The sequence below is a fragment of the Patagioenas fasciata genome, chromosome 27, assembly GCF_037038585.1.
Source record: "Patagioenas fasciata isolate bPatFas1 chromosome 27, bPatFas1.hap1, whole genome shotgun sequence".
Lineage (NCBI taxonomy): Eukaryota > Metazoa > Chordata > Aves > Columbiformes > Columbidae > Patagioenas > Patagioenas fasciata.
Window position 1 is genome coordinate 1,061,076 of NC_092546.1, and position 25,101 is coordinate 1,086,176.

Genomic DNA, 25,101 nt, shown 5'->3' on the forward strand with positions numbered 1-25,101 from the left:
GCCTGTATGGACCAGAAGGTTGTCCTGAAAGTAGGTGTTAAGCTGGCTGGCAACTTTTGACTTCCTCCTCTGACGGAGCTGCAGAATGCGAGGAAAAACAAACAAGGGAATAAGGGACCCAGTTCGGTGCTTCACTATTAGGAATCACAGTCACTCGACAGATTCGTGCCATTTGTACTGATAAAACAACAGCAGGATCTGCCAGTGGTTGTCCTCTAACCTCACGTTTAAATGATCCACCCCAAAATAAACCCAGCGATGCACCTGCCGTTGTGCAGGGCTTTACCTGCAGCCGAGGGTTGATGGTGAAGCTCCCCGCCGTCGGGTTCACGCACGACACATACTGCACGTTCGTGATCTCCTTCAGCGACAGCTTGGTCCAGTCGTACCTTCGGGCAAAACACAAGCAGCAGCACAGTGACCACGGCCACTGCCTCTCTCAGTACGTGTCCCTGGGCTGCCAGAGGCCGCTTGTCTTCAGGGGGTCAAATTCTGCGTCTTGCCAAGATGAGGCCCAGGCCCAGGTTGCCGGCCTATCTGTACACGGCCTGGCACACGCGAGTCCTGCTCCTGGTGGAAATCCTTCAGCTTCAACAACCTGTAGCTAATATTTCTATCAGTAATAAGCACTGAGCAAAGCCCCTGGGCCATACTCTTCACTTGCATGGAAATGGCAGAAAACAGCAGGAGTGTCTCTGGTTTGATCCCAACCCGGGACAGGGTGTGAGAGACTACAAGGGTGACTCTCAAACACTGTGGCAAACCCAGCCCTGCAACACCCAGTCATGGGAGACGGGCCATCGTGAGCAGGTGAATGGTGATTTACATGTCAAGGCCGAGGTGACAGCCACAGACAAAGGCTGGGTGACACAGGCAGTGCTGTGTTGAAGGACACGCAGCCTGTGCGCTGACAGGCCCGACACGGTGTCAAGGCCCAGGCTGAGAGACCCTCCGGGCCTCCCCCATCTTCCACAATCACCCCCAGTGACGCCTGCACAAAAGCCCAGGTGATCCCGAGGGCTATAAACCCTATAAAACCTGTGCCAGCACGGGCAGGGTGCCACCCTGGGGACCCTTCCACCCACCGGGCTGACCACGGGAACCGAACCACACACCACAGGGTGCTGAACCCTGACTACAGACCCAAGCATTCCTGCATAGGAACTGGACCTGAGACTACAAACCCCTCAAACACACCACGGAGCCCTAAGGGTGGTGAGACCTTTCCTTTCCCTTTCCTTTTCCTTCCCTTCCCATTTCCTTCCCCCTTCCTTTCCCCTTCTTTTCTTCCTCTCTCTTTCCTTCCTCTATTCCTATTTCTTTGCCTTCCTTTTTGTGAGTAATACAGTAACATAAGGTTTAGAGCCCCACTTGTGCCACAAAACTCTTTCATGTGAATCTTTTCGCTGCTAAACTGTTTATCGATTGAGCTTAAGTAACATAAATCCTTCTGCCACTGAGTCATTTGCCAATTGGACCAAGCTACAAAAAATAAAGGTCTTTTGTTTGTGGACCTTCAGGATTGTATGTACTTTTTTCCAACCCAGGGGACTGACAAATCTCAGTCACACCTCCCCCAACCATAGCGCCAGGTGGGACATGACAAGGGTCAGCAGGCTGCTGCTGCCGGGGGAGGACAGGGAGTCCTGGGCTCCCTGGTTTAAGAAGGACAAGGAATTACTGGAGAGAGTCCAGCGGTGGCTACAAAGATGCTAAGGGATCTGGAGCACCTTTCTTGTGACAAGAAACTGAGAGAGCTGGGGCTGTTGAGCTGGAGAAGAGAAGCTGAGAGGGATCTGATCAATGGATCAATATCTCAGGGTGGGTGTCAGAGGATGGACCAGACTCTGTTCAGTGGTGCCCAGCACCAGGGTGAGGGGCAGCGGGCACAGACTGAAACACAGGAGGCTCCATCTGAACATGAGCAGAAACTTGTTTGCTGGGAGGTGCCAGAGCCTGGCCCAGGCTGCCCAGAGCGGGTGTGGAGGAATTGAAAACCATTCCAGTGGTTAAAATTCAGACAGTCAAGAAAACACACCTTCAATGAAAATAAAGAAATAATGGGAAGGGTTATTAGAATGGAGTCGTGAGACAGGTAAACTGAGCCTTGGCAGCTAGGAAGTGTCAGGTAGTCTGTAAACCCTGCCGTACCCAACCAACGGGGAACTGGGGAGGGAATTTGCAGTTGGGATTAGGGGTGGATATAAGCAGTGGCTTTTTGCCCTGTTTTGTGTGCCTACCTTTAGGTGGAACACCCGACCTTGCAAAATCGTTAATAAAATATGCTTTGCTGAGAGATCCTACCTGAGCCTATTATATTGGTGAGATGATAACTTCCTGCATGCAATACAGTGCCCAGTGGGCACTGCTGAGCACATGGGCAGAAGGCCTCGATGTGTCTGGGAGGGGACCCATGGCATGCTGCATCCGCCCGCACCTCGCTGCATCCCCTGTACGTTGCTGCATCCCCCCGCACCTCGCTGCATCCCCTGTACGTTGCTGCATCCGCCCGCACCTCGCTGCATCCCCTGTACGTTGCTGCATCCCCCCGCACCTCGCTGCATCCCCTGTACGTTGCTGCATCCGCCCGCACCTCGCTGCATCCCCTGTACGTTGCTGCATCCGCCCGCACCTCGCTGCATCCCCTGTACGTTGCTGCATCCGCCCGCACCTCGCTGCATCCCCTGTACGTTGCTGCATCCCCCCGCACCTCGCTGCATCCCCTGTACGTTGCTGCATCCGCCCGCACCTCGCTGCATCCCCTGTACGTTGCTGCATCCGCCCGCACCTCGCTGCATCCCCTGTACGTTGCTGCATCCGCCCGCACCTCGCTGCATCCCCCTATGCCTCACTCCATCCCCCACACCTCGTTGCATCCCTCTGCGCCTCACTGCATCCCCCTACTCCTCGCTGCAGCCCCTTGTGCCTCCAACGCTCCCTCGCAGCTCCCTCACCCTCTATCTGCCTGACTTCCCTGACACCCACAGCCCAAGATTTCTGCCTCCGCTCCACTGTCTCTGTTCCTCGGAAGCTTTTGGCAGAGCTCAGGCATGCACACAGCTGAGGAGAGTGGAAATTGCAATGCGTCCCTGCCCTGTATTCCCTGTGGAGAGATGCAAATATTCATGTCCCACACAGAGCTGCTGGCTAAAGTGTAAAACACACCAATCTCCTTCCAAAACAGTCACTGCTTTTCCTTCAAATCACCTCTGCCTAGATAATGGTTGTTTGCTGCTGCCTGACAGAAGACAATGTTAGGTGCTCACAGCAGGGGGGTTCACCCCAGCTGAGGCCAAATCCACAGCCGCCTCTGCTCTCAGCGTCGCGGGGCAGCAAGGCCGAGCATCGCGCTCCCCTCGCAGGCTTTGCACTGGGACCACAGTCACAAGCCACAGCAAGAGCAGAGCAAAGCTCCTCTCAACCCAGCTATGAGTAAGCAATCAAGCGGTATTAAAGAAGCGATGGACAACGTCCTCGGACACACGGTGTGAACTGTGGGGTTGTCCTGTGCAGGGACAGGAGCTGGACTCGATGATCCTTGCGGGTCCCTTCCAGCTCAGGACGTTTTGTGATTCTAAGTGAATTTGTTTGCTGGGGACAGGGGAAGCCCTGAGGGTGCTCAACCCTCAGTTCACCCAGAGCCTCCCAACCAGCTCTAGCCCAGCAGTATGCAATGGGAAGAGGGACCCACGCTTTGAGATTCTCTCAAACCCACTCCCCAGCACTGGAGCTGAACAAAAAGGTCTCCGACAACCAAGCCCAAGCAGGCTCCTACCAGTGGCCGTAGTCCAGGTGCTGCCGGATCAGCGTATGGGGCTGCACTGTCCCGTAAGCGTCCACCTCGGGCATGTTGAGATCATCAATGAAGTACACGAGCTTCTTGGTACCTGGAGGGCCATAATTCCTACCAGCCTTTTTCTCCAGAGGTTTCTCAAGCATACCTGTAGGGAGGCAGAGGTGCAAAGCTCATCTACTGGGAGAGCAACTGCTGCAAAATAAAAATGATTTCTCAGCCCAGCTCAATGCTGTGCTGTGTGTAGCTACAGCGGCCCCTCAAGGAGCTGAGATGTCCCCCAGCTGCAGCTGTATGAGGAGCAGCTGAGGGGCCTGGGGGTTCAGCTGGAGAACAGGAGCTGAGGGGAGACCTTCTGATCTCTGAACTGCCTGAAAGGAGCTTGGAGCCAGGGGGGGTCGGGCTCTGCTCCCCAGGAACAAGCACCAGGAGCAGAGGAAATGGTCTCAAGTTGCACCAGGGGAGGCTGAGGCTGGATCTGGGGAACAATTTCTTCCCCAAAGGGCTGTGGGGCATTGGAACAGGCTGCCCAGGGCAGTGCTGGAGTCACCAGCCCTGGAGGGTTGGACAGACGTGGAGATGAGGTTCTCAGGGACTAGAGTGCTAGAGCTGGGTTACGGTTGGACTCGATGATCCTGAAGGTCTCTTCCAACCAAACTGATTCTATGATTCTACAGTGCAGCTGGGAGCCCTGCAGGGACCCTTGGTCAGCACTTTGGTTTGACTTAAATCAGAAAGCTCTCAACTCTTCCTTCCAAACAAAAATACAACAAACTTCGTCTGCTACAAAACATGTCTACCTCAGAGCAAACAAGAGCTTTTCATGCAAGATAAAGCCTTTTGAATCTCTTCTGCATAATTTTTTAAACGAAATCTTGCTTGCAGAGGTGGCTGTGCCAGAGCAGTGAGCGTCCCCTGCTGCCTGCCCCGGCGATGCGGCAACTGCAGCGTGGCCAGGGCAGCAGGCACTGGGCGCTGCGATGGAGAAAGGGAGATGGATGCTGTGGGCACAGAAGCCCACGAGCAAAGCTGCTGGTTTTGTGAATATATGCATCTTTTACCCTGTTAGACAAAAATAGGCGATCTCAGGGCCAAATTCCTGGACATCTTCAGAACAACCAACATGACACTTTTATTTAAATGCATCAAATAATCATAAGTTCCCTGATCTTCTCACCAGCGTTACCCAACCCTCCAGATAATGTGACAAGACTTAATTCCAACACGAGCTGTCAAATTACCACCTAGTTTCAAGTAGGGTCACGCACACGCAAAGGAAAGCACGGAGAGAACAGTTTCGCATTTCAAAGCCTTGGAAGACTTTAATTTGTTTTAGCAGAAGGCTGGGGTCATATGTTGCTCTAGCTCATAAAACGTGGGGAATATTTATAATCCTGGGCTGATATTTAATAAAAATCACCCCACGTCGCTGCACATCATGTTCTATAGGTTATTGATTCCTCTGATTGCAGCCCAGGCAACCTTTACTGTCTCAGTAAGTGGAAAAGCAAACGGAAGCAACGCTCCTCTGCCCAGACCCCGGGTGGGTTTTCTGCCCTGTGCTTACTCGAAGAATTTGTTTCATTAGCAGTTTTGGGTTGGCAACAGACCTATAAGGTGCTATAAAGCAGCACACGGTAAGTAGCAATTCTTTGTAATTAGGGAAGACTGGCAAATGTAAACGGGACTGGGAGTTTTTTTAAGCCATTTATTATCACGTGCAAAAGTTGTTAAGGAAGATTTATATTCCGTTGGTTTGTTTCAGATCACAGACCTTTCAAAACGCTGGGTTTTTCCTGCTTGGGTGCACTGCAGACAGCTCGCCTTGCTCACCACTCAAAACGCAGCTGATTTCTTGTCACAGACAGTTGCTGCACAAAGGAATGGATTGTGCTACGGAAAATGATGAATCTTTCCTCAGCGGAGCCTCTCTCCCCGTTCAATAAAACCACAATATTTGAAATTTCTGGTAGCAAGTTAAATTAAGTGTTTCAAATAAGCATTTAATTTAAATTTAATTAGTCCCTAATTAACATATAAAATCAGCCCTTTTTGAGGTTAAACAAGTATGCAAGAGATTCATCACACTGAAATGCAATTACTGGGGATCAAGTGACATGTTCGTGGAAGTGGTATTTTAATTCAAAGCCGTATCTCACAATAATAATAAGGGGCGGTGTGTCTGTGTGAGATCCTGACACATACTCAAACCAGCACCTCAAAGAAACAGTCTGGACACCTCGTACCTTCTGGTTGGTGAGCAAGGGAGAGGGAAAAAAAGAACCCAAACAAAAAAACCACAAGATTTATTGCAATTTCTCTGAATGACAGAAGTCAGGGCTACATCTGATGGAGGGGCAGAGGCCCAAGAGGGCACGAAGCAGAGCGAGGCCCAGGGCAAATGCCACAGAATGTGGTATTTAGTCACAATAAACTACAGAAAATCCCCAAACTGGCCCCAGGTTCAGGCAGAGAGAGTGTTGGGCTCCTTTTAACCCCTGTGCACACGGCGCTTCTGGAAGCCACAGGATGCAGGGATGGGTTGAACAACAACTCTGCTTCCCCTAAGGGCTGCATCTTATACATCTCTGCAGCAACAGGCACCTTGTCTAAGGAACTACTGGAACTCAGGTTAGGATCTTTTTTAAGTAAGAAAAAATCCAAAATTACTTTGTGCCCATGTTTTACAAATTTAAAGATGTGCCTGCTGGGGAAAAGAATAAAGCAGCCAAGTGACAAACTACACAAAAAGGGACAAATTAACTCTAAAAAATGAGCAGCAGGGATCCAGGCCAAGCAGTATAAATCATGCTTCTCAATGCAAATCTCACCACCACATCTTCATCCACACACAAGACAACTTGCTCCTCTGTGCAGGGGAAGAAAATCACTGACTCAGCCCACAGCTCATGACCAGGGACACGGTGCCAGGTCTGCCTGTACAAATAACACCTGCACACACTCGCCCATCCAGCTGGAGACAAACGGCTGCACATTCACAGAATCACAGGATCCCAGGCTGGTTGGGCTGAAGGGACCTCTGCAGATCCCCCAGTCCAAGCCCTGCTCACGCAGGGTCACAGAGCAGATCACACAGGTGGGTCCAGGCGGGTTTCAATGTCTCAGAGAAGGAGACTCCACACCCGCTCTGGGCAGCCTGGGCCAGGCTCTGGCACCTCCCAGCAAACAAGTTTCTGCTCATGTTCAGATGGAGCCTCCTGTGTTTCAGTCTGTGCCCGCTGCCCCTCACCCTGGCGTTGGGCACCACTGAACAGACTCTGGTCCATCCTCTGACACCCACCCTGAGATATTGATCCCATTGATCAGATCCCTCTCAGCTTCTCTTCTCCAGCTCAACAGCCCCAGAGCTCTCAGTCTCTCCCCATAAGAAAGAATCTCTAGGTCCCTCAGCATCTTTGTCCCCCACCCAGGCAGCTGGACAGACAGACAGACAGACAGACAGACAGCTCAGCCCATTTAGCAGCTCAAGGGCATTTTGCAGAGACCCCAACACAGGGAAAAAAGCAAAGGGGCACCTGGGAGGGAGGAGGGAGACTGCAGCCATCACACACTAGCAAGACCCAAAACCCTTCAGACCTGCCCCAGAAAGCTGCCGTGACTCCACGACACAGCCCCAGGTGACACAGCGTGGGCTGAGCCTGTGCTGTCACCTCTGCGAGTGGATCAGTCCCACAGGGCAACTTTAAACTCTGACACCTTCCTTAAAACATCTGCAGTGTCGGGAGCCCAGCAGAGCACAGACAGGGGCTGTGATGCTCATGGCCGTGAGCGTGTTCGCCCCAGGGCCACCTGGCCAGGAAAAACCCACATGGTGAAGGTTAAAACCTTGGTCTCACTGGTGCTGGTCCTGTAGAGGGAGTAAAGGGATTTCAGGACACTTGGGTCAGACCAAACTCCATAAAGGAAGTTATTTTGGTTTACAGTGACCCACAGCTGTTGTTCAACTCAAAACAAGCAAGGTTGTTTCATTCCTGATTAATAAATACATGTAGAAAATTATCCTCTCTCTTTAGGTCAACTGAAAGTGAAAATACCATTCCAAAATGAGTCACTTTTCAACAATTCCCTCTTTCTCTTCATCTGTGAAAAGACTACACAGCAGAACTGACCTTATCCTGGTCTCAAACTTCATCTTTCACTGATGTGCCAAAATCCTCATCAAAGATATTCTCATGGGCTTCCCCAGGTCAGAGCCTCCCAGGGTCAGCAGCCGTGTCCCCTGGGGCGGTGGGATGTGGCACCCGCTCCGTGGGAGCACACGGGGCTGCATCAGGATGCGGGGGACAGCCCAGGAACCAGCAGCACCTGCACATCCCCATTAGCACTGTCCTCACTGACAACTGGGATGCAATTCCCATCATTGCACTCTGAGGACAGCTTAGATCCCAGCCAAGCAACCCATTCTATTCAGCACGGGCTTAAATTCAAGCGTATTAAAGACACACCTCAAGTCAAGTACGAGCTGTGTGCTGTAGAGAACAGCAGCAGATTTAAGTGTGTGCTTTGCACAGCCCTGAACCAGAGTCGTGGTGTTCAGAATTCAATCCCTCATGTTGGGAAATGCCATTTTCCATAAAACCAGGAGTCTGCGGACCAGTGAGTTTCACAGTGGGATTTAAGAGTCAGTGGGTGCCAGTGCAGTGCCCACAGTGCACACCCAGCTCCAAACCCCGACGGACACCCCAGGAATTTGGTGACCTGCCAGGCAGAAGTCCCACATCTCAGCCATTGTCTTACCTTGCAGCATGGCAGAGGTGGCGTAGTAGTTAAACGGGACCTTCTTCACCACATAGGCGTCTGTATCCAGTGAGCAGAGCTTGTCCCCCACCAGCACAGACTTCCCCGTGCCGGCGTTGCCCACCAGCATCACGGGGCGCCGGCGCTCCAGGAGCCTGTCCATGAAGTACCGCACACGGACCGTCTCGGTGGTGGGCACCAGGCAAGCCTGAGAGGGGCAAAACGAGCAGGTAAGTGTACCCATCTGTGGCACCACCCCACTGCCATGTTCTGAGGAGACATCAAACTGGGAGAGCCAGGAATGAGTGCGGTGACCTGAGTTTCTAGATGGCGCTAGGAAGGGAACAATACACTGCTACCAACCATTCAAGTCAAACTATCTGTACAGACGAAACAATGACAGCGGGATGCTGAGAGCAACATCTGGATCTCCCCGCAAACACACATTTTGCTAAAATGGTAACAATTTTTACAAGTCATCTGCTCACTGTGGCACCTCTAAAAGGAAAGAAAGGCATAGCTGGCAAACGCAATTCACTACCTGCAGCAACTCTCATTTTTCGTCCAAATCATATAAACAACCCTATTTTCAGCCACGCAGAATGACGAGATGGTGTCTCAGGGACTTTGTCACTACGTTGTCCCACATCCTGCTTCTCTCTGCAGGCCAAACGCACCTCCATCCCGCACCCTGGGCACACCAGCCCTGGCTCATAGGTGTCTCTGAGCCTGCGCCTCATGTACATCACTCAGCTCTGGAAGATGGATGGAGGATGAGTCTTCACAGTCAAAGTACAGTAAAGAAAGATGGGTAATTGAGTTGTACTTCATAAAGAATGTGTCAAGGGTTTTGATTGTGGGGTGACAATACAACCATGGCAGATGTGTTGTTAGCCCCCTCTCCCCCACCTTCAGCCCCTCTCTCTCCCCCATTCCCACTCAGGACAGGTGATTGGGAGGGAAAGAAGGATAGATAGAAGAGAATTGGAAAAATTAAAGATGTTTTACTAATGCTACTAATAAGAATAGAGAAAATAATACAAAATATACAAAACCAATCTTGAAAGCCCCAGCAACTGCAGAGCCAGCACCCAAAGTCCTGGACTGGACTGTGCAGCCAACCGGAGCTGGATTCAGTCTGTCATGAGGCCTCAGTTCGCAGGGACGACCAGCAAGGTCCTCTCCTAATCTCGGCCATAAGCAAAATGGACGAGATCCTCGTGATCTCCCACTTTTATATGAAGTATTCACGTGAATGGGATGTTATACTCTGTTTGTCAGTTTCTTGGTCACCTGTTTCTCATTGCCCCTCTCGCGAGATGCGAATCTGTCCTTATCAATAACCTCACATTCCATTGCTATGTTTACCAAAACATGGATCTGGTTCTCCAGGAAAACGCAGCTGATATGAAGGTTTTACCTGACAGGCAAATTCACTAAAAGAGAAACTTGTTTTTAACAAAACCAGGACGGAATGCCATTCTTATTATGAAGTGCTTGACCTCGAATGAGACTTCAATTGAAATGCCTGCATACAGTCACTAAAATGCATGTGCTCTTCCCAGACAAAACACGTGCAAGGTTCACATACCTGTAAGGGCATTTCTGGATCAAATTCAAACTGAGGAATAAGTTTAGACCAAGGTTCAAACTTCTTCGTTTCTGGATCAATGTAGAAGTCAAAGACTGTGCCCTGAGAGGGAAACTTGATAGTCTTGAATTCTGCCACCCACCACTTGCTGAACTCCACTCTGTAGTCCACAAGCTATAAGACAAAAAGTGGAGAAAATACACTAATCTGGATCAATTAATTAGTAATGGAGAATGTTATCTATCCCAGTCCACCAGAGCGGGATTAGTCCTTAAAATATATTCCACAGCATAAAGTTCTTATCATTTTTCCTGCTATTAAGCCTAATTTTTCATTTTCTTCATTTCTGCTCATCAGTCCTATTTATTCATCTAAATAATTCATCCTCTGTGTTGATCACTCTTGGTATGTCTGAGACTAGATAGATGGATCAATTTGAAAAAGAGAAATACGTGCCTATGACTAAACAGACCACTTGATTGATTCTTGGTGCCTACTTCTTCCAACAGACAAGGACACAACATCCGTCTACATCTGTGCTCATGGTCAGTCACAGCATGCATACCAAAGCCTTTCCTCATCAATCACACCACTCTATTCAGAGTGAGTTGTTGTCTTCTGGCTTCTTTTCAAGCCACAACGTTTCAGACAAGCAGGACTGCAGACACCAGCGTACCAAAGCAGCAGCGAGGGTCTGCCCCTTTGACCCCGCCGTGATTCTGCGCTGCCACATTCCCCTCAAAGCACCCGTTTCCTTGCTTTTCCCCATTGTATCTTTCTACACATGGAGATTTTGGAGCATCTGAATTTTTTCAACTGGGGTGACAGTTTTGCTTTAGATGCTGGGTCAGGACTCACAAAATGTGCTTAGTCCCCTCCTCTGCCCTAGGTCTCCTGTATGACATTGGGCCAGCCATTCTGCCCAAACACCTTCCCATGTGGACAATGGGAACCGGAGAGAGGTGGAGGGGAGGAGGAGAGGAAAATTGCTGTGAGAAAGATGTTTGTGAAATACCGGACGCATCATTTAGCCCGTTTTAACAGCACAGTTTGTTCCTGGGGTGTCTGCGGGTCTCTCCTCCCCATAGCCATACAATGTGGGGTCACCAACACATTGTCCATAGGCTGCTCGGCCTCCATAAGGAAACCTGGGTTTGTTGCTGAACTGAACCAAGTGTCCTCCATAAAGCCTCCTGAGCCACAGTCCCTCAAAAGACCAGTGGATTTGAAAAACACATTAATAGTATCCACGATTTTGCAGACTCATGCTATTCAGAGAGGCAGAATCCCTGTAATTCTCCATTCTCCTGTTGTTATAACTCCTCAGCAGCGGCAGCAGAGTAGCCCGCAGTGGAGCGGGACGTGCGTGGCTGCTAAAAGCTTTCCCACAAGGGTGCCCTTACCCCGCACAGCCAAACCGCCTGCAAGCGCGCTGTGCCGCGCTGCCCGCCCTCCCTGACCCCGCGGTTAAATGGAGCCACTCCAGCCCCAGCTCTATTGCCAGAACGGTGTGGAATTCAAACCACTTCCTTAATAAAAACCCCATATGGATTACCGCTAATTTCAGAGCCAGGAAATGGCAAATCTATCATCTGTTTTTATACAGGGGCCCCGCTACCCACCAACAAGCACCGAGTAGTGGGAAGCCTCCCAGACTGTTTCTCCTGACATTTCGGCCGCGAAAGGTCAGCGCGAAGGGCACCTTCGGTGGAAAGCAATAAACAGATTTTATATTGGATCATTTTTCATCAGGCTCCCCATTGCTCGGACTGCTGTACCCTCGCACTCTCAGCTCTGACATTTACAGAGCATCGCGGGCAGTAACGCACAGCCAGGCTCCCGGCGGAGCCTCCCGGAGGGTCGCTGTGCCTGCAGCTGCTCCTGCAGCCCACCCAGAGCCACTACCGCAGGCAGGAGCCCGGCCTGATGCACCCGAGACTGACTGTGCGGCATGGGGAACACAGCGGCCAGCTGCCACAGCACCGCACACCAGCATACTTGCGCTTGTACTGCTGAAGCAAAGACAAGTAGTGCTTCCCAGGCTTTATTGTGTTTTGTTTTGTTTCTTTAAGTCATCCTAGACCGGCAACACTAAGGCTGAGTATTTCCCAGCTGGCACATGGGAAATGGAGGCTCCACAAGGACCAAGGAAGCTGGTCTCGCACAGCTCATTCAATGGTCACAAGGTGTGATGGCACCAAGTGAGCACCCAGCTGAGCTTGAGCTGTGTTGTTCAGCACTTCCTGAAGCATCTGATCCTTGGCATGGAGCAAATCTGAAGAGACCAGCAGACACTCTAGGTCTGGCGTTAAGGTACATGAAAACACACAAAGAGACCCCTGGGAGCGCTTGAGCAGCCATCAAGAACGGCAGTGCCTCCACCCGAGCTGGGGAGGGGTGTCTGGTGTTACATTCGTGGAGAGACCTCCCGCATAGTCCAGACAACACAGAGTTTGACACAAGCCCAGCGGAGATCAGACGTGGATCTCCAAGCCCTTGACAGCAGTGCAGTGTGGGCAGACCCAGACATCAGGACTACACACTTTAGATCTGAGGATAAGGCGTCCTCTGACTAGGGGATGCAACCACCCAAGAGTAGGTGTGCCCCTGTGGCCACGAAAGTCAATGGCACCTGGGGTGCGTTAGGAAAAGTATGACCAGCAGGTCAAGGGAGGTTGTTCCTCCGGCTCTGCTCTGCCCTGGTGACAAAACACCGGCTGGTTTGTGTTATGTAGCACGTCTACCTGTGCAGTCAGAAGGCTGAAAGACTGCTCCACTGATACATCCATCTGATAAATCAGTCTTAATTTGATCACATTATGCACATCCACAGCCTTCTATAAGTTAACCTTATGTTTCTCCCCAGTGAAATGCATCTGCATAAGCAAACATCCCTCCACCTTTACCACTGACCCCTCAGCTGTTCTCCGGTGGTGTTACACCCTGGATAACGAGGCCTTTCGTAAAAGGAATTGTTGTGTTTCTAGTTTATTATCACCTATATGAGAGCCCCAGGAAAACAGCATTACTGGCATAGCACTATGTTTCAGAAAGTATGAAGAAATCAAAACAACACAAAACCACACAAACAAACTGTGTGAAAGATGCTGAAGAGGCATCTTCCGTCTTACCTGATCTCGAAACATTGATCCACCAAAGGCCCAGGCGGCAGCAAAGACAAAGTAAAGTTCATAAAGCTCCTTGGGACAGTCAGGAGGTGTGTTCTCCTCTGCCAGGAGACATTCAAGGAGGTAGCACAACATCTGAACCATACTCTGTTCAGGAATGGGAATAATCTTCTTAAATCTAAGGGATGGAAATTAGAAAGCAATACGTCCATCACAACCCAGGAAGACTAGAAATGCTCTTTCAGAATACTGGCATTCTGCTTGTCAGCGGTACGTGTCCTATTCCCAGGTACAATAAAGAGAACACCCATTCTCACACTCAGACCCGCTGGCACCGGCACATATACAAGTAATAACAATAATCAGAAGTTTCAAGCATTTTAAAACTTTGATCTTCTTGAAAGAAGCAGAATGGAAGACTTGCTAAAGGCAATGATTTCCTGCGAGCACGATGAGTTCAAAAGCGGTCAAATAGAGGAGTAATAAAATAAACCCTTTCATCTTGCCATTTTACATTCATTTAAGCTACACTTACAGAATTCCAAACTAATATTGTAGCTGCACTGAAGTCCTCCATAAAGTAATTATAGCTATTTGAAAGGTTGGTTCTACGATTTCTGAATTAAGCAAGCTACCAAAACACTCAGCTCAGGGTTGCCTGCAGCTAATCCCGTGGATTTCACGCTCTGAGACAATGTTCAGCAAACAGAATGGGAAACGTCCGATTGACTTTGCTACCAACAGTCAAAACCAACTTGGTCCCACAGAGAGAAGTTCCCTAGCACAATGTTTAAGTCCTGATTCCAGACCCTTCTGACACATCCCCCTTTTGGCTGACATCTCCCATGCTCACTGATTTTTCTTTTGTTTTTAAAGGAAAGTGCAACTATAGGAAGCAAGTAGAGGATGGGAGATGCTCCCTTAAGTTTTCTGGGACTCTACTTTGGCCAGTCCTCACCACAGTATGAGAAAGAGAATGGTTTCACATGATGATAAGCAAGAACCACATGACTTCCCTGTGGACACCGCTTTAAAGCCAAATCAAGCCAAGAAGCACTAGGACCCTTCCAAATACCCAAGTTCTTAATGAAAAATAACTTGTGGAGTGGGCTCAGGTCTAGCCTGACACATCAGGAGGCTGAAAAGCTTTCTCTTTGGGATCTGCCGGAATTATTTTCCAAGAGATAGAGAGTTGATACAGGAAATACAATAAAAATCAAATCAAAATCAGATGAAAACCAGATCTGACCAACACGATACAGGCAGGAGCGTCACTTTGCCCACCTCGCCCTGCTGGTTCTCTGAGCTTAAGCCAATGATGCTCAGGGCTTCCAGGGGCAAGGAGGATCATGTGCAGCACAACCCAGCGCAGCACAGCTGGGCTGGACAGTGGCAGGTGTCCCCATGCCCTCACCACGGGTGACACAATCACTCATCAGATGGTACCTTGTTCTGAGGGTGTCCAGGCAAATGGGCAGGTACTTATCAAACAAAATGGTCAGGTTGGCTCTTTCGGACTGGATCTCTCGCCTGTCGATCCAGCTGCTCACTGGAGGATTCCAGCCCAGATCCGACGGGTTGATGTACAGGATCCCTTTAGGCCCAGGGTAAGAGAGAACATATAGTAAAGACATAGCAGAAACTGTTCCTTTCTTCCAGCAGAGTTTACCAGGTACTTTCACACAACTAAAACCCTATCAAATATGACGGGACGTCCCATTACCTGCCCCCTTTTCCTGCCCCACTGCAGAGTAGAAACATGAACAGCGAAGAAACTTCACCCTTGAAACCACGGCGCTTTTCATGACCTTGCCCTAAATTCAGAACATTGTCTTGTCTGAGCAGTTTCATTGCTCTGGGCCCCATTTCCCCATGTGTAAAACTAGGGGACACCTCCATTCCCTTCTCCCATACTTCATGCACTTCTTCAGAAGATCAAGAACTCTTTGAGACAGATACTGTCCTTCTCCTCATAAAGTCCATCCAAAGGGCTTTGCACAACAGGAGCACTCAGCAACGCTGAAGCCATGATCACCCACCAACAGTCAGAGTGCTCTGGGTAAATCTCCAGGATGATGACAGCTCCACATGTGCATTTGGGGTCAGGATCCTCAGTTTGTCTGTCAGAAACCTGCCCTGCCCACCCACGGCCGCTGTGATCTCAGGTTGGGTACTTGCAACAGGAGTCAAGTTGGCCAACAGAAGACTGGTTAATGGCACGAGATCCTCCTGGGTTCACGGCAAATCCCAGTGCGGAGCTCAGGCCAGGACTCACCCGCTCGGGACACGGTTGCTGGGGTGGCTGTGCGCAGGTGGCTGATCTCAAACACCAACCGCATCGTTGGGTTCAGAGGGATTCTCTCATTGCTCGCCAGGGTCAGCACCTGCATTGGGCAGACAGACAGACAGAATGACATCTTCCCCAGGAACAGGAACGAAAAGCATTCAGCACTTTGCACTAAAAAGCTTGGTTGCTGCCAGCACAGTTCCTTGAGGGAATGCAGCTGATTTCCAGCAGGTAGTAGAACTGTCTTCCATGACTCAAAGGAACAGCACTCCCTTCGAGCGGCGGAAAAAGGTGTGGAATTATGACCCCACCCTATTTTTGAAGGGCCTGGAGTTACAATCAGGACATCTGTGATTATCCATGAGCCCAGTTCCAGGAAGGGAAATTACAATGAAACCATGATTTGAGCTATTTCCCCTCATGCACCATTTTCTATATGTGATATTGTTTGGTGTATCTGAAGAAACACAACCGCATTATTCTAGGAGGTGTTATTTCAGCATCTGCATTTTTAGGCTGAACCATGCCATGCAGTCAAAGAATATCTCCTTCTTTAACTTATATTCATTACCTTATTATCATCCATCACAGTATTAAGAGACTCAATCCACATTGGATCAATATCTCCATCTAGTACCATCCACTTGGGACCGTCATGCGTGATGTTGGCCAGCTCTCGCATGATTGATGAAAACAGGCCTGGGAGGGTGACAGGAAGATGGTGATGAACACTGAACTTGACACCTGCTCTAACGGTTTTCTCCAGCAACACAGTAAAAATTACTCTAATTAATGCTTTCCTCTCAAACATGCAAAACTCTATGTGCCTATACGTAAATATTACTATATCACAATACGGTTCTAGTTTGCTTTAAAGTGAAAAAAGGGTTATCAGTTATCACTACTGAAAATGATTGCAGACCTACGCACGAGCTTCATTCCCACCGAGAATCATAAGGGATAAGAAAAATGTAGAGTAGCTACTCAAAGGCAAAAGGCGGCATGAATTATACAATGCAGAGAAAACCACCTGAATATGCCTAGGAAATCCTTATAAATATTTTTTTGTGGCTCAAAGTATATCAGGGCAATCAAGATGCATTAAACGCTGGGTCATGGCTTTAGTGAGACTGAGGGGAGAACAAGCACAGAATGACATTGAATGACAGAACAAAATGTTGGTAAAATCAAGGAGAGAGAGGATACAGAGTCTCAAGGGGAGTAAATAATGAATGTTAAGAAGACCACGAAGGCTGGGAATAGAGCAGCAGCACTGCAGAGCAAATGAAAACTCCACAAAACTATTGCTCTCCTCTGCATGTGAAAATACCTCGGGAGATGCTGGTCTTCATGAAAAAACATCAGGCAAACATTAAAAAAAAGCCTCTCTTCCAGTGAATTGTGACAAGAACTCTTTTTTTTTTTCTTTTTTTCTCCAGGACAAGCTATTTCTTTGTGATCCAGATCAGGAACAGCTAGTGGCACCATCTGACTGAAGACAAAGCTTGTGCTCAGCAAATGCAGAACGGCTCACCTGGAACAGGTGTGCGATCCCGAGACTGGGTCAACAAAAATAACGCTTCAGCGCCTCTGCCTCCAGCCAGTTCCTTACGTGTTGGACACACGCCTTGGGAACCACTCCGACATTATTAGCATCAGAAACAGTTGCTGTCTCAGGGCATCAGGGCTTCCCTCGGATACACCGCGGCAGCGGGGAGAGGAAAGCGCCTCTGTCCTGACCTTGTGCATCCACAGCACACGGCTCTCTTGGGGTTTAAAAGAAGAGTTTTGTTCTGCAAAGAACACTTTTGGGATTCCCATATGGGACCTTTTACCACCTAACATGTAGGACCTTTTCAACTTCTGATAATGTGACAGGATAAAACTGGGGAGCGGAAAAGCAGGGGCTGATCTGTAAGGGAACAGGTCACCTCTTGCTAGGCTGTGGTGGAGATTGCCTTGCTGGTCTTTGACAACATGAAACAACATTTTCAGGAATGGTTACTGCAGAAAATATCTGCCTTGAAAGCTCAGGGAGGAGTGCCACTATTTCATTTAAACCATCGCAGGCCAGAAACCACTGGACAGTCACCTGTAAAATGTCCCTCCTGCTGTTCGGTGTCACCGCTGCCCTCGATCTGCAGCCACTGCTGCAGCCAGTCTGCACAGTTCAGGCTGTACCCTGCACGTCCCTCTGCCACTTTGATTTAGGCTCCCTAATTACAATTAGAAAGAAATTAACCTGGCATTGGAGCAAAGCAGGGGGTCGGGAAGGGTCCATGGCGGGGCCAGGGGAGGTGGGTGGCAGCTCATCTGCTGCTGTGGATGATTCATGGTAATGTCTTCCCTCACCTCCCCCACACCTCCCAAACCCGCCGCACACGTAAATCGAAGCTGCCTTTATGTATCAGTCACAACCCAACATTTCCACTCCAGATTTTCTGTAATTTCCAGCAAGTTTGAAATGTTCCTCAGGAGTAAGCAGGATCAACAGCTTGGCAAACGCTGGTGTGCTACAGAGATCGGGCAGCCATACTGAGTGGAAAAACTGACGTTAAGGCTGCTGTGCGTGCTATCAGCAATGAAAACCTGGGGATGGGACATTTTTTGGGGTCCCAGTGCACACCACAGTGCAGGAGGGACATCTCTTCCATCACTGGTCCAGCCAACTCCCAAAACCTGCCTGCCCCACTTAGGAACTGGTAAGTGTTGGTATTAATGGGCATTAAAATTATTCTTAGGGCAATAGGATCAAGTAGGCTTATGCTATATTTCCCATGTGAAGATCAAAGAGCTAAAACATCCTGTGTATCCTTTCAACAACAAACTGTCATGTGGCTGTAGGCAGCAGACAAGCACCTGGGCTCTCAGACCTGCACATGAAGAACCAGTCACCCTGCTGCTGCTCGGGAAAGTCATTAAAAATACCCGTCTTTATCTACATATTTCAGACATGAAATGACATTTACCGTCTTTCCATTCTCTTGTTGCTGGGTTAATGATGCCAAAGAGCTCATCATTGGTGACTGCCTTGGGGTTGAGGTCTGTCCAGACAGGACATCGCTTCATTATCTGGTAAGTCCTGTTCAGGGATCTCATCACCTGAGACTTGCCCGTGCCCGCGTTACCCACCACGCAGACAGAGTGCCGGACCGTCAGCAACTCCTCCAGCTGCACCACCTGAGAAAAACACTCCCAAATTTTAGACAAAGATGCCAAACTGAAGTTCAGGTCTATAAAATAGGTCCCACTGGGCCACCTCTTTAGAAAGACGTGACCCTGAGACACAAGCAGATTTGACAATTGAGTTTGGTCCAGCCACTCTAATCACAATGGGTGAAATCCTCAGCCTGCAGACAAACTTTCAGCGCTGTTTATACTTGACAACCACCACCTGATGAGGCCCTGCTCTCCAGGGGCTACACTTTCATGAGCCTACAAAAGTTGGCCCCTTTGGAAGCCCAGAGACTGATCCAGTGCTGACTTCAGGAGCAGGTGCAACTGCCTCAGACCCAGCACAGCTGACTGCCCTCCAGCGAGATCTGCCTGCAAGGACAATGCTGTGCAGAGCTCTCTTTGTAGAAGCAAAGCTGTTTGAGAAAACCCAAATGATTTGATGGCGACGTGGGTGTAGCAGAAGATCTCTTGGTCTTACTTTGAGCACAAAGTTGTCCTCAGCCTGCAGCCGGAGGTCCAGCACAGCCTGCCTCACAAACGACTCAAAATTCAGGTCACGCTTCCGAGGCACATCCAGTGCAGGGAATAGATCCCCAATCAGCCCCATAAACACCGGCACATCATCCGTCACAATCTTGGGGATGTTGAAGTCACGAAGAGAGCGCATCAGAACCTGGTCTTCGGGTCGCTCTGGGTCATCTCGCTTGAGGGAGCCAGCAACAACTAGCACTGACTTAATGGCACGCAAGCCCCAGTCGTAGTGATCCTACACCAGAGGAAGAAAAAAAAAGAGGCATGAGTTTATGCTTAGACAGTACCATGTAGGGTGAAGAACCACCATTCCCAAACTGCCAGACTAGTAAGCAATGAAAATACATCTAAATCTGTTATTTGCATTGTGGCCAGAGACCTTCTCCAGCCTGAGTGACCTGGTTTCCATCTCAGTAGGTGAGATTCCCGTCAGGGACAGTATTAAAGAGTCAAATAATTCAGCTGTTCAGACCATCACGTGGGCTCACAGTTGGCAGTAAGACAGCAGCAGGATTTGCACTCCAGAGACCAAAGCAATTTGTTTCACCTAAATCATAAAGCACCTATAGCAAGGCCAGCCAGCCCCCTGCATCTGCAGGAGCCACCAAGGTGAAAGGCTTGTTAGTCCATTATGAGGCCCCAAAGACCCAAGTTTCTCCACCCTGCCCATCACAAGATGACAAGCCTGTTTGGTCTCAGAGGAGGTCCAGGAATAAGGGGTCAGTAAAGACATTGCTGAAAAAGTACCACAAAACGGCATGAGAAGAACTCTCAAGCCAACAAACAACTGTTCATATTTCTGTCCCGTTAACACCCTCCAGAGCACAGCTCGACAGCTGACTGCTCTGTGTGGGAGGCCATGGCTTCCACCAGGCCCCTCAAGGCACAGCACCAAGTTTCTGCGACAGAGCATATCCCACCCAGCCTCATGCTGGCACAGCCAAGATCAGGTTTGTATCATCAGGAATCCTGATTCAGGTCTCCTCTGGACCCAGCTTCGATCTACACAAATAATGACAAGGAAAAATCTGATTTGCTTTGCACTGACAGTAACTCTAACAAGACCTGGAACCAGCCTAAGGCTGAACTCAGAGAGGGACACCATAAACCCTTTGCAGGCAGGAGAATCAATAGGAAGAGACTGGAAAGCAAAAGGTCACTGAATACTACCCCAAACATGGTGTCATTTAAACTCACTGAAAGGTCTCCCATTAATGCAGCTGGTCAAATGCTTTTGTCCCTGCAGATGCTCCAGTAAAGCAGTCTGAAAATTTTATTGCTCCGATGATCACAGTATCACAGTATCACAGTATCACAGTATGTTTGGGATTGGAAGGGACCTCAAAAGATCATCTAGTCCAATCCCCCTGCTGGAGCAGGAACGCCTAGGTGAGGTCGCACAGGAATGTGATCACCAACCCTCTCCTCCCCCAGCAGCCAGTGCAAATGCAGTCATTAAATAAAAGCTGTGAAACGTTAGCCATGGAGCTGAGCAGCACAGTGCCATGTTTCTGCTGATTTTGGAGATTCATCATACCACTCAGCCACAGAACCAGGCTCACCTGCTTGGACAGGAGCTCTTTGCAGAGTTGGTAGAGAGTAATGAACTTCCTGGCTAACACCCGGGCCTCGATGAATCCCTCAGCCAGCAACATAATTTCACAGATCAGCTCAAAGTCTGGCACAACCATCGCACACGGCCTAAAATGACAGGTGAGGAGGCATTGCAGAACAAGTATTTCTTGACTACAGGTCTTACAGGCAGCGCATTTGCAGCTTCATCTTCTAGGCCTTCTTTTATGAGCCAGGTCACCCTCTGCCTTCCCCACAACAAGGGACAGAGCTCCTTTGCCCTGCCTGTGCGTGCCCAGACCCAGGCCTGTTGTGCAAGGCTTAAACTACCTGCGAATGCCCTATGCAAGTGAATTCCCCAAGGACATGAGGTCGAGCCTGGATGTTCCAAAAGACAGTTTCTGCCAGGTCACAAACCCTGACCTGGACTCACCTGAAGAGAGCTTTTAAATTCTCAGGTAGCTCTGTTCGCCCTGCGTAACCAGGGTTCATGGTGATGAAAATGCCTACTGATGGTACTAAGTTGATGTCTTCTCCAAGAAAATTGAAGGATTTCTTCTTCTCCCGTATTGCATCCTGCACGCTCTTCACCTAGAAATCAAGACAGTACTATAGTATCAGCGTTCACTTATGAAAAACACATCAGACAACGGTGCTTCCTTCGTTACTCTTGGCCTCGTGACAAATGGGGCTAATCACTGTTTTATTTTTTACCGGCAGCACAAAGCTTTATACACTGTTTGGAGTACATCAGCATGGCAATATCAATTTCCCATCTCAGTCAAACTCTGGCAAAGCAGAAAAAAGAGCTGAAGAGAGTGGAAAGTCAAAATGCAAAGGAGTTGCAAGACTTCACACCTTTGCTCCATGAGACAATGATGAACGTGGGTCAGGAAGAGCAACTCAGGAGCGGGAAATGTCCCCAGCACTGCCTGCATTCACCTTGGCTTTTGACATCACCTGTGGGACACTGCTCAGCACATCTCACAGCAAAAACACCACCAGAGGCTCCACCATCTCTGAACCAGCCAGCCCAGCAGAGGTCTGATGTGTGAGAGAGACACAGGGCAGTACAGGTATCCACAACATAGCCAACACCCAAACGCACTCCCCAAAGTCTATCACAATATGGGCCCATTATTCCCTTTACCCATCTCACCTCTCCCCACACAGCGTTGCTCTTCAGGACATCCCAAAACCCTCCTGTGCCTGCTCCGTTCCCTGACCAGGCCCAGAGAAGGGGTAGCACCTCCCAATAAGCTTGGCCTCAGCTTAGTTGTAAACTGACCACTTGATATCACTTTTAAAGATTTTGGGACATCAGATGTTTGATTTAAAACCAAAACCAGAAGGCAGAAGCTGTAAAACCTCTCCTAACACCTTCACTCACTAATATTATATTGTTTTTTATATTTGCCTGATTGCAGCTTTGTTCTGCTCATTCCTCTCCTTCCGAAGAGTTCACCTCTCTGCAAACAGCACCTCAGCGAGGGGCAAATCTCTCTCTATTCACCGCTCTAACCTCACTACTGTTTGCCATCTCAAAGTAAAGCAATTAAAGGAATTTTTCCCTGTAAGGAACCATATCGACATCAGCTGCATGAGTAAGACAGCCAATTAAACATCGCCATGGTAACACTCCTAATAGCAGCCAGGAGACACCATGATGGAATGACGGCCGTGCCGCTTTCTTCAGCTGCCACGCTCCAGCCAGGAGCCAGGGAACCATTAGCAGTTGAGTCATTCCTGGGCTTCTTTTGTTCAGCTTCCCTTTTTATTTCAAGATCCTCAAAGACTTTTTTTCAATGACAACTTTAAACTAGGACCTGACGGAAGAGAAATTGAGAGGGAATGATACATAAACTCTTGTACCTGCCTGGGGCTTCTCTGGGATGCCACATAAGGTACCAATTATGAGTGAAACAGATGAGAAGAATGAGGAGTTCATGGAGGGGTTCAGAACAATGTCTTTGACCGAAACATTTACAGAAGTGTAGAAACTTCTGAGCTTTATATCTTTCTATAACACTGAGCCCAAAAGGGAGTCCAGGAACAATTCAGCACCTCAATCAGATATTAGGATCCTAAAACACGCACTCAGCTGACAGTTGGATCCTGAAGAACTTGGGCACTTTGGCACCTCAGTTTTCTGCACTGAAGCCCCCCAAGGCTTCCCCTGTATAAAATAATGCCAGGTTTCCTCATGGGCTGGTAAGAGGAGGGGAAGGAGGACGCGAAGTGACAGATTATATATATAAGCACGAGAGCACAGGACTTTCTGGCACGATGGGGAGGCCAGTCTCCCTTCCAGCCCTTCTCCAGGGATGCTGCTGCGCTTCACACGAGACTCACCAACACAATGCACTGAGCAGCTGAACTACAGAGGAGATGAGAAACCATTCGCCAGGGGAAACACCCATGCCCAGCTGGGCACCACTCCAATAGCTCTGTCCCAGGTTTAATCCCACGGTGTCAGGGTACCCTGGGCAAGCGCGTCAGCAAGGGCCGCAGATCTGCCCCAGATTCCAGCTCCCGAGTGTCACCAGCTGACACCGGCTTTTGGGAGCACCACGGGGCTGCACGCATTCCTCCAAGGAATGGTGCCAGTTGGCCAGGAATACCTTCCAAAGCCACTTGGCAGAGCTGTCGTTACAGACACCAGAACTAAATCCACAGCCATATAGTTTTGGAGACAGGTTAAGAAAATTAATCCTGAATGTATTCCCATTTCCTGAGTATGACACACAACCTGTGCCTGACCAGGGGTGATAAGGAACCCCCAGAAGTCCAGCGGATCTGCCCCAAACACCCCTCTTCCCCTCTGTGAAAATTATTCCCTACATTGCAGACTGAGCAGCCGCAAGTCAAGGCAGCTTCTCTGTCTTGAAACGATGTGCTGCAATTATCTCACAGCAGATTAACGACACGAGTGCTTTCCTGAGGAGGAACAGGTACAGAGCCATGGTGCGTAGTGGTCTGGGAAAAGATGCTACAAAGAATTGTCTTGGCACAAATGCTGTAACTGGGGCAAGAAAAGTGACAAATATCTTTGCAGCACGTAACTGCGACATCTTGGCAGTGCTGTGATATTCATGTGATTAATCTTGAGATCTAATCCCACACCTGCCTATACACAGAACTGAAACCGGCAATATGCAATTGCCATTTTTACCCTTGCTCCAAAGACTGCAGAATGGCTCTGCTCTGTTTGTATTTATTTATGAGTGTTTCTCCACTCACCTGTACAGCAACCACAGAAAGGACCTCAACTGAGATCCTGTTAAATTCATCAAAACAGCCCCAGGCTCCCGTCTGGGAAAGGCCTTTGTAAATATTCCCACAAGACTGGAAAAACAAAACAAAAACAAAGATTACAAGAGTGAAATCATAAATGGAATCAACTCCAGCAAAAAATTGATTTTATTTCCCAGCCTGTTTATTTATAGCAATTTACAGTCTATTGTGGGTATTTAGAAAAGTGCATGGAAACAGCAGGCACAACTCAATTATAATATTTATAGCTCTGCGCAGCTTGCCACTTTATCTGCTAATTGCACTTTCTCGATATATCTGTGCACCAGTTTCATTTAAAGGTCACTTGTGCTGAATTACTGATGGTCCCGTTTCCTGGGAGAGCCCATAAGCTAAATGAAATATGATCCGAGGCTACCAAAATCACTGTACCGTGCCAGACTGGCAGAGAGCAAGACTCAGCCTAATGATTCAGTGCTCTGTAGCGGCTGAAGGTTCACTATGTTTTGGGTTTATTCTGGGAGAGGATCCTGAGAAAACCAGGACAGGTCCCTCCCCGTGCCAGGGGCTGCCAGGTCGCGAGCACGCCGAGAAGAAACGACCAGGGTCCAACTATCAGCACAGCCTTGGTCTCAACTGAACAGACCAACATTTTTGAAGAATTACACATGAAATCTAACTCCAGAAAGGAAGGGAAATGCATAATGAGGCAGAGAAGATAGTTCGGGTCTCTGCCTCCTGAAGAACCTTGTGCAAATCTTAGAGAAGGAACGGGACGAGAAGGAAAAGGCATTCAGCTTAAAGGAGTGTAGCAGGGATTTGGAGAGAGGTGATCACAGAATCCCAGCCTGGTGGGGCTGAAGGGACCTCTGCAGATCCCCCAGTCCAAGCCCTGCTCACGCAGGGTCACAGAGCAGATCACACAGGTGGGTCCAGGCGGGTTTCAATGTCTCACAGAAGGAGACTCCACACCCGCTCTGGGCAGCCTGGGCCAGGCTCTGGCACCTCCCAG

The 25,101-nt window shown here is 49.2% G+C and overlaps 1 protein-coding gene across 2 annotated transcripts in view; it reads right to left on the bottom strand.

Annotated features, from left to right (window-relative positions):
- Positions 1-25,101, bottom strand: part of LOC139825711 (dynein axonemal heavy chain 9-like) — a 108,068-nt gene that overhangs the window by 34,548 nt on the left and 48,419 nt on the right. For both annotated transcript variants that reach the window (XM_071799732.1, XM_071799731.1), the window contains 13 exons: positions 24,078-24,182; positions 21,271-21,428; positions 20,828-20,966; positions 19,213-19,500; positions 18,527-18,737; positions 16,129-16,256; positions 15,546-15,654; positions 14,717-14,864; positions 13,274-13,448; positions 10,143-10,316; positions 8,552-8,759; positions 3,776-3,941; positions 287-389 (listed from right to left, as the gene is read on the bottom strand). In XM_071799732.1, the coding sequence (XP_071655833.1) occupies positions 287-389; positions 3,776-3,941; positions 8,552-8,759; positions 10,143-10,316; positions 13,274-13,448; positions 14,717-14,864; positions 15,546-15,654; positions 16,129-16,256; positions 18,527-18,737; positions 19,213-19,500; positions 20,828-20,966; positions 21,271-21,428; positions 24,078-24,182 (2,112 nt within the window). The remainder of the gene's footprint in view (positions 1-286; positions 390-3,775; positions 3,942-8,551; positions 8,760-10,142; positions 10,317-13,273; positions 13,449-14,716; positions 14,865-15,545; positions 15,655-16,128; positions 16,257-18,526; positions 18,738-19,212; positions 19,501-20,827; positions 20,967-21,270; positions 21,429-24,077; positions 24,183-25,101) is intronic.